Raw genomic sequence first — 8,938 nt, 5'->3', positions numbered from 1 at the left:
ACAGGGGGTACATTATGCTTGTCTTTCTTCATAGTGTTGGCAGTCATGAACGCATAATGTGTCATCACTGGGGGCTGTAAAATGGTGGTATTCTATCATTCCGTTTTCATTTAATAATCAGAATACTTTGATAGAGAAGTGGCTGCACTCTGTCCTCATCTGTTATTGGGGAACCCAGTGGTAAAGATCATAGAGCTTGCCTCCCCCGCTTTTGGTAACAGCATTTAATCTTTTTATGGAGAACTAGCCTTCCCTAATCTTAGTCCGAGTGGGTAAAGTAGAGCTAAACCCACTTTCCAAATCTGGAAGTGGGCTTATGATGCAAGTCTGGCCAGGGAAAGCACCCCCAGCCCCGGTCATAGTGATTGAGTCAGGGACAGTCACATGACCCAAGTCAGGCCAATGAAAAGACTCCTTGAAACTTTTCCTCAAGGTTTTGGAAGAGAGGCAGCCCCTTCCTCTGGTATTGCTAAACAGATTACACATAAGCTGGGGGTGACCACCTCTGCCAGTGCTCAGGAAAAGCCCGCCTGAGAATGAAATCACACAGAAGAAAGCAGAGCTGAGAGACGGAGCATGCATTCCTGATGGCATTCTTTGGACACCTGAATCTGGCTGTGTTTGAAGGCTACGCCTTAGACTCTCGGCTATGTGGGTTAAAAGCCAGCCTTGTTCAAAAGCCAGCTTGCAAGCAAGAACTGATTGATATAATCCTTATGCTCTTAGCTCCCATAACACTCAGAACCTCTCCTTTCATGACCCTTAGGACATCTCTAATTCCTTAATGTCCATCATCTCCAGCAGACTAGGCATCTGGAGACACACTCCACACCTGTCTTGCTTGGCAGTCTTTCTAGTAACCAGAATATCCTAGCAAGAGTAGATGCTCACTTCAGATTTGGAGAACTGAAGAAGTTAAAACAAATCTCCTGAAATCAGCTTCAACTCCTGTCCATCTGGCACCTTCTGTTCTCCAAAATGTGTAGGGCACACTATTGCTTCTGGCTACCACCAGGTCTGGATGGGTCCAAGACATAAGGGTCCTTGAGATAAGGGGTCCTCCAGGGGTGTGCCCCTGAGATCACCAAGTCAGGAGCTCCTCGGCAAAGTGGCAGAAACTATAAGCCATGGGGCCGTAGGTTAGCTCTTTCATGCTTAAGTCTCATTCCACTCCTGTCATCCCATTTGTCATCTCCACCCTTCTGCCTTCTTGGCCCAGCCTTTATTTCCAAAAGAGCCCAAGAATCTCTGGGTAAAGCTCTCATGTGGACAGAGACAGCTGGTCCCCTCATGGCTCTTGACAATGGGTCTTGTCCTTTCAAGTCTGTGGAGCTTGCTTTTGGCACTGGCTGATGGTAATGCCCTGATGGGAACGTCAAGGCTGCTGGGCCTTAATTGCTGGCTAGGTGCCCCCAGGGCTGGGAAAACATTTTTCCCAAGTGGGCCTGCTCTGGCCTCCTTGTTCCATTGTTATCATCTGGCTGCTAGGCAACATGCCTGGCCATCTGAGCAGGTGTAGAAAAAGTTGGGATTTTTATAAACCAGCTGCAGGGGGCAGGAAACTAGGAACAGACTGTTCTCTGTTCTGGAAGCTTCTCTGCTTCTCTGGTCGCAGGGTGGTGAGGGCCGTGTGACGCTGTTGAGGAGTGCCTCCGGGGCCTGGGCCTCTTTCCTTTCCCTTGCCAATTCCCCCTGCACTGGGAGGTGGGCCATTTGCTCTCTGCATCCGAGCAAATGGAAATCAGTGCCCTGGAGGAGAGCCAGCAAAAGGTGGGGGGACACACCAATACAAAATAATTAATCTTATGGACTTCATTGACTAGGGGAACCTACCTACGATGAAAGAAAAGCAATGTAGCATAAGCTTTAGAATCACGTGGAACAAGGTCTACCCCTCTATTATAGGTTTGGGCATCCCTAATCCCAAAATCCGAATTCCAAAACACTTCTGGTCCCAAGCACTTTGGATGAGGGATACTCAACCTGTACTTACTGTGTGACCTCAGGCAACTTACTTAACCTCCCCAAGCCTCAATTTTGTAATCTGTACAATAGAGAGGCTTAATACCCACCCTGTGGGACTGTTGGAAAAATGAAAGGAAATAATGCGAGCAGGTGCTTAACCCACAAATGCTTAGCCCAGTGACCGCCATGTGGTAAACACTCTCTAAATGGCAGCTGCTATTATTGCTGCTGTTTTTGTTGTTACTGCCATCAGGATTTCCCATTTTCCAACCAGTGTCAGTGAAGAGGTACTAAGGGACATGAACCTGGCCTGTATCCCCTGCTGTATGGGTGTCAGCATCACAGTTCTGCCCCAGAAACGGGGCCCATACCTTCCGTTCCAAGTGCTTATCCAGGCGGGCCAGAGCTTCTGTCTCTCCTCCTTGCCAGACAGCTGGGCCAAGTCCTTCAGTGGGGAACCCTACACGAGGAAGAGCAGGTCACAGGAATGGAGATAGCTCAGCAAGTCCTGACACATTAGTCTGTTCTTTGAACTTTGTGAGAACTGAACCATAGTGTTTTGGGTGCTACTGGGCATGAGACAATCCTTAAAGTTTTAGCATTTTCTAGGTCACCCTGGTTCTCTTCCCACCGTCACTATTTTCTCTCCTTTCCCTTGCCTTCCCCATCCCTGCCCCTCCTCATGCCAGGTTAGAAAAATCCTGGACTTCTCACTCTTTCAGATTAGTTGGCAACAACTGTGGTTTTCAGGCAAGAAAGGCTAGTTTTGTTCAGATCAAAGATGGAGGGTGGAGGGAAGGAAGGGGGAGGGGAGAAAGCGTGTAGTCAGTAACCTGAGGGGCTGACAGACCCTCCGTTCAACAGAAGCAATACCAGTTGTCCTGGTATTGAGAAGCCCACTGATGCCCGCACTAAACAGTGCTTATGTTGTCTGAGAGAGGGAAGTGCAAAAACAGAGGCGCAGACTAGAAACAGAAGATTATACATCTGAGTGTGAACAGAAAAAAGACGGGAAGGACACAGTCCAGAATGAATAGTGGTTATTTCTGGGTGGTGGCACAATAGTGATGGTTATTTCTAACCTTCCTATAATAACATGCATTACTCTGGCAAAGAAGAACAAACCCCACCAAATTTCTTCACACAAAAGAGAGCAGCAGCATTAGAGGCTTGGGGCAGGAAGCACCCACCCAGCTCCTCCAGGGAGGGTACACCATAGGTTTCGTCATGGTTCTCCTGGATCTCGGCCCTGCAGCTCTCCATCTGCTGGCTGGTCACTGAGCCCACTGGCTTCTTGGGCAGCTCCATGCGACTGATGATGGCCTGAAAGCGCTTGTAGGTCAGGGGTGGCTTCTGCCCGTTCAGTTCAATGATCCTGGGGAGCCCAAAGCACAGCTAGTGTCACTAACAAGGGCCTTTGTTTCTGGTCCCCACCCATCCAAAAAGGAGCCCAGACTCTGAAGGCTTTGCAGGTGGCTTTCCTTATCCAGCCACGGGTCCCACCCCTGAGTGGAAAGGAGGGGGCAAGGGAGGCTGCATCTCCATTTTACCGAGAGGGAAAATGAAGCCCAGAGAGCTGGAGCAGGTGCCTCAGGTAATGGAGCAAGGCAGGGCCAGAGCTGGGACTCAAGTCCAGGTTCCCTGGTGCCAACGTGGAGTCGCCTAGAGACAGAGACTGACCGTATCTCTCTAATCACAGAAAACCCCCTACTAGCCTTCTCGGCGCTTGGTCTATCTGTCCAAGCTGCGGGAATCTGCGCAGGCCTCTCCCCCAGCATGGGCCTTGGAGGACGTTCTTTGATAAGCGCCACAAACGCGTTCCTTTCTTGGAAAATCATCCCCTTCTTAGCCTCCATTTATTAGAATAAAGAGGGAGGACAGCCTATCCTCCCTAAATCAGAGACTGAGGCTGGAGTTCTGGCAACAGCTAATACTTAAATAGTGTCTTGCAGTTTATAAAGTATTTTTCACGAGCAGGGGAAACATAACTGCACTCATGCAAGCAGGAAAGATATTAATATAAGAAGGTGAAGAAGAGAATTGAGGCTATTTATAAAAGGATGAGTTGGGATGGCATGGAGACAGATTCCTGGCTCCACACTATCCCAACGAGGCTCTTGCTGGCCAAGAAGCAGCTTACGCAAGACCCAGCTGGCTGGGTGAGTTCATTTTGCAGTTTGTTCTCTCTTGCTCTCTCTCCATTAGTGGAGATATAAGGTTGGCTGCTGCCTCTGCAGTACCTCCCCGCTCCTCTGGCACGTGGCAGGGGGAGGAACTCCACACCCAGCCTCTCCTCCTGAGGGCTGGCTCACGTGCACAGCTGTGTGACCTGGCTTCCTGGCAACTGGGGTGGGGAGAGGGGGTGGAGAGCGGTAGCTGCTGGCTTGGCAGCAGCAGGGCAGGAAGGTGACAGCTCCGGCAGGGAAGGGGAAGAGAGGGTTTCCTTCTAGACTCTCTGAAAGCACAGAGGCCTGTCACCAGGGGAGGAGACTCCTCTGTAGTTCCCTGCAGGGCTCTCTGGAGCCCCCTGAGCAACACTGAAACGAGGGGCCTGGAAACCCAGATAGCCACGGGAGCCGGGGAGCGGATCTTAGCTACAGAAACTGGGCCTGTGAGAACAGGAGTCTGTTGGAGGGTAACAGACAGGGTCCGCTGAGGCCAGAGGGCAGCTGTGGAGGAGCAGATGGAAGTGGGAGCACGAGGCACAGATGGGACGAGAGCATATTAGGAGCAGGTCCAGGAAGATGCTGAGTGAGGAGCCTCACTGCTTCCACGCCTTAGGCCTAATGAGCCTCTTTGCCACCCAAATCAGGTAAAGCCCTTTGTGATCTGTCCTGTAGGTTCCAGCTCTGGCCCATTCTCTTCCAGCTTCTAGAAAATGCCATACCTCATGAGCCAGGTGGTCCTATTGTGGAACCTCCCTGAGTTCTGCTCAGCAGGGACCCACATCACTAATCTTCCCAAGTGGCAACCTGACCCCTGGGGCCCACCTCTTACCTGTCCAGGTCATAGAGGGTGTGCGAGTTCTCGGTCACCACCTCCACACCAGCCTCCTTGGCCATCTTCATGATGGCTGCATCCCGTTCTTTCCCAAAGGGCTCGGAGTCATATTCAAAAGTCAAGCGTGTCACCCCCCATTCCTGTGGGGAGAGAATCTGTTACGCTCAACCCTGTGTTTGGGGAAGAGGGGGAAGCTGGGCACTCCTTCCTGGGAGGGAATAGAGTTGGTTGAGTGACTTGTCAGATGGGTGGCAGAACAAGCTAGGGACAGTGATTTGAGCTGGAAAGCAAACAATCTGAGGCTCAGAAAATTTGAGGAGGGCAGGCCAGTGAGGTGAGGCCAATAGCACGGCAACAGTGGCATCAGGAGAAAGGTAGGTGGCCTTGTGCACTTGCTGTGTCCTTGAGGTAGGAGGATGCAGCAGGAGGCTATAAATACAATGCTCCCGGGGGACCCCCAGTCCCAGAAAGAGGCACTGACTCACTGGCGGAGACAGCGGGGGATAGGACGCCTCTCGCCTGCTCAACAAGCTTTTCTCAGAGCTCCTCACAGCCCTGCAGACTTGTGGCCTAGTTTTCTTGGCAGACTTGTGCTATGTGAAGTGTCTTAATGGTTTCCACAGCAACACTCGGGAGGCCAGCAGCAAACAGAGCTAATAGGCTCCAGCTCTCAGAGAGTCAGGGAAGGAGGAGTGATCCTTAGTCCAGAGGTCAGAGAAAACTGACCAGAGGCTGCATGTTGAAAAGAAGGGAATTCTTTTCTAAGTCTTTCGTTATTTCTGGTAGGAATTTCAGGATCTTCCAGTAAGCTGGCCAGTGAAAAGTTGTACAGATGACTCACAGAAAGCCCTAGAGCACACAACTAGCAAGAAGAAAAAGACATTCTAATCAAAGCCTCTGGTCATGGTCCCTTAAAGCTCTGAATCTCAGGGGCAAATGTCCTGGACCAGACCATGCACAAGCTGTTCGGGTCCTGACTCAGCCCTGCCTGGGAGGTGGGTCCATAGCAGGGCCAGTGCAAGGACAATAATATCAAATATTTATTGAGCCCTTACTATAAGCCAGGTACCATGCTTAGTGGCTCATGTAGATTAGAGTGTTAAATACTCATAGTAACCCTGGGAACAATAATAACAGTATTATTAAATGACACTTTCTCCAAGAAGCCTTCCTTGACCCCCTCCTTCAATAAGATCCTTCTGCACCTTGTTCTTTTTCCATCACAGCATTCACGATATGGCAAGAAAGTTTCCCATTACTTGCCTCTTTCCCCTGTTAGTGTGAACTCCTAGAGCAGAAACCATGCTGTCTCTTTTATCACCATTACCCTAGTACCTAGTGCGAGGCCTAGGACCTAGTAGAAATTCAATATACACAGTGGATGACTGAATGGGTGAGCTACCTACATCTCTGGGCTCTAACTGGGCTGGCGTCCCAGCTGCTTGGGAGAGAAGGGGCAATGTGGACGAGGAGAGAGGCAAACACCTTTATATGGTATGGTAGTCAAGGACACAGCTCTGGAGTCAGAGAATCCAAGACCACCACTTATTAGCTTCATGTCCATGGGCAAATTATTGTTTCCTCACTTGTAAAATGAGGACAGCAGTACCTGCCTCTTAGGGCTGCTGTGAGGAATAAGTGAGGTAATATAAACAAGCACTTGGAACAGTGCTTGACTCACAGGCAGCCCTCAATGAATGTTAGCAATTGCTAGTATCGTGTGATTTGTACATGCATGTGTAATTATATCTGTGGGGGTGTGGGGAGGGAAGCTGAATGATGATGTATTCACTAAGCTGTTTGCCTTGACGGGAGACTTTTCCTCCGGTCTCAGAGTTGGGGTGGAGAGGGACACGGACACACTGCATGCTGCTGAGGATGAAGGGAGTCTGTCCCCTCTGTCCATGAGGACTTTTGCCTCTATTTGCCCTTAAAACATGCTTTTTAAGGGGGTTATGGGGCAAAGTGGACTGGCCCTTCAATACTGCAACCATAAACTTATGTGGTTCCCAAATGAAGAATTTTATCAATCATTTACCAGAGAGGAAACAGGGAAGCTCCCTCAGAAAGGCTTTTTCCCAACAAGCAGAGCAAAGCAAGACGGGAAACCCCACCCTCAAAGTCTTGGCATAGGAGTCCTAACAAATCTTGCTAGTTTGAGCCAAGAAAGCATCTAAGGAAGCCAGTGGCATCCGGGGTGGAATTACTTACTACATTCTATGTCTGGACTGAGCTGGGAACTTTCCAACAAGACAAAGGTTTCACAGAATTTTTTCCGTAACACAGTTTCCATTCCAAAGGCGAGCTGACCAGCTGCCTCTGCTCCCAATTTCTCTAGCAACGGCCAGACCAGCTCTGATATTTCCATTCCGTCAGTCAGAATTTCATCTCATTCAATCTGCGGGGAAACCCTAGGAGCAGAGTCTCGCTCTCTTCTCCGGGGCCCTACACACTTACCTTGAAAAGTCTTGGGAACACATCGGCCGGCTGTCCCCGGACGACAAACAGGCGGGAGTTCAATTTCCTTAAACTTGTGTCCAGATCTTCCAGAGACTGAAGTAAGAACCTGCAGAGTCCACACAGGCCTTGTTAGTGACAACATAATAAAGAGTAGCTCTCTTTCCTAGCGAAGCGGGAGAAACTGGTAAAAAATGGTACTATGAGGACCAGGGCTGGAAAGGCCTGGGTTCTAGCCTAGGAATGAAAGGGGAGTGGATCGGTGCTGCCTCAGTTGAAACCCCGGCCTTGCCACTTACTAGCTGTGTGACTTTAGGCAGTAACTTAACCTCTTTAGCCTGTTTTCTCATCTGGAATACGGAGTTGATGTTAGTACCTATCTCATAGACTTGCTAAAAAAAGAAAATCAAATAATACAAGAAAGATACTTAGCACAGTGCCTGGCACAGAGAGATCATGGGATAAGTGTGAGCTGTTCCTAGTGCTGCGTTTCTACGTGACCGAGAAGCAAGCCACTTACTCCCGTCAGCCTCTGGAGCTGGGTGTAAATATTTGCCCAGCACGAGGCTGCTGTGTGGACCAAATGGGAGCCATCTGAAAAACAGGTGTGATTCTGTGTGGGAAGCATCATGGTGCTATTAGTAGAGGAACAAGACTGCCACAGCCTGGAAAACCCTACTTACGCTGGGCCAACAAACTCCTTGCCTTTCCGTATTCGTGCCTTAGTCCGCGAGTGTTTCGGCTGCCACAGCCCCTCAGCCTGCGCTGGGGCCCCGGTCCCCAGAGTTTTGTTTGGCAGGTGGCTCACTCTCCAGGGCTCTGGTGACCAGGTTCTCAGCCCAAGAAGGCCTTGGAAGGTACTTCTTGTTAGAGATCCTCGCTTGCCTTGCGGGGGTGGGTTGAGGTGGGGGCAGGAGACGACAGATACGCAAGCGCTCCCGTGGGAAAGCTGGATCACCAGGGGAAAGGGACGGAAAAGGAACTTCTGCTGAGTGCCTTCACTGTTTTAAGTTAAATTAACATAACCAGGTAACTAGTCATGTGGTTCAAAATTCCAGTGACCAAAGGGTACACAGTAAAAAGTGTCCTCCCCTTCTTCCCTCCACAGAGGCAACCAAGGTTATTAATGTGATTACAGATCAATCTAGCATGCTTCTAAAGTGCATTTTCTCATTTAATTCTCTCAACACGTTTTGAAGGAAATAGTATTATACTATCCCCATTTTATAGATGAGGAAACAGAGACACCAAGAGGTTAATTGATTTGCCTAAGATCATGGTTGTTAAGTGACAAAGCTGGGATAGGAACCTAGGTTGGTCAGACTCTGAAACCCATGTTTTCTTCTCTGTGCCCTATTTCTAAGGATGTTTAGTGGCATTCCAACACTGCTCCAGGGGCTGAGATTCCAGGGTCTCATGAGTTTGGAATTTCTTTTTTTTTTTGGAGACAGAGCTTCGCCCGGGGTAGAGTGCCGTGGTGTCAGCCTAGGTCACAGCAACCTCAAACTCCTGGGCT

The 8,938-nt window shown here is 49.7% G+C and overlaps 1 protein-coding gene across 2 annotated transcripts in view; it reads right to left on the bottom strand.

Moving 5' to 3' along the window:
• The window catches only part of CRY2 (cryptochrome circadian clock 2), a 33,316-nt gene that overhangs the window by 17,685 nt on the left and 6,693 nt on the right, over positions 1-8,938 (bottom strand). The window contains exons 2-6 of one of the 2 annotated variants that reach the window (XM_012645219.1): positions 7,423-7,531; positions 4,963-5,105; positions 3,516-3,627; positions 3,156-3,340; positions 2,337-2,425 (exon numbers count right to left, since the gene is read on the bottom strand). In XM_012645219.1, coding sequence (XP_012500673.1) covers positions 2,337-2,425; positions 3,156-3,340; positions 3,516-3,627; positions 4,963-4,975 — 399 coding nt within the window. In that variant the 5' untranslated portion in view covers positions 4,976-5,105; positions 7,423-7,531. The remainder of the gene's footprint in view (positions 1-2,336; positions 2,426-3,155; positions 3,341-3,515; positions 3,628-4,962; positions 5,106-7,422; positions 7,532-8,938) is intronic. The other variant, XM_012645218.1, reaches the window with a different exon arrangement.

Source organism: Propithecus coquereli, unplaced genomic scaffold (genome assembly GCF_000956105.1).
Source record: "Propithecus coquereli isolate 6110/MARCELLA unplaced genomic scaffold, Pcoq_1.0 Scaffold227, whole genome shotgun sequence".
NCBI classification, from domain to species: Eukaryota; Metazoa; Chordata; class Mammalia; order Primates; family Indriidae; genus Propithecus; species Propithecus coquereli.
Note: the sequence above shows the minus strand (reverse complement) of the source record. Positions and strands in the feature narration are given on the sequence as shown.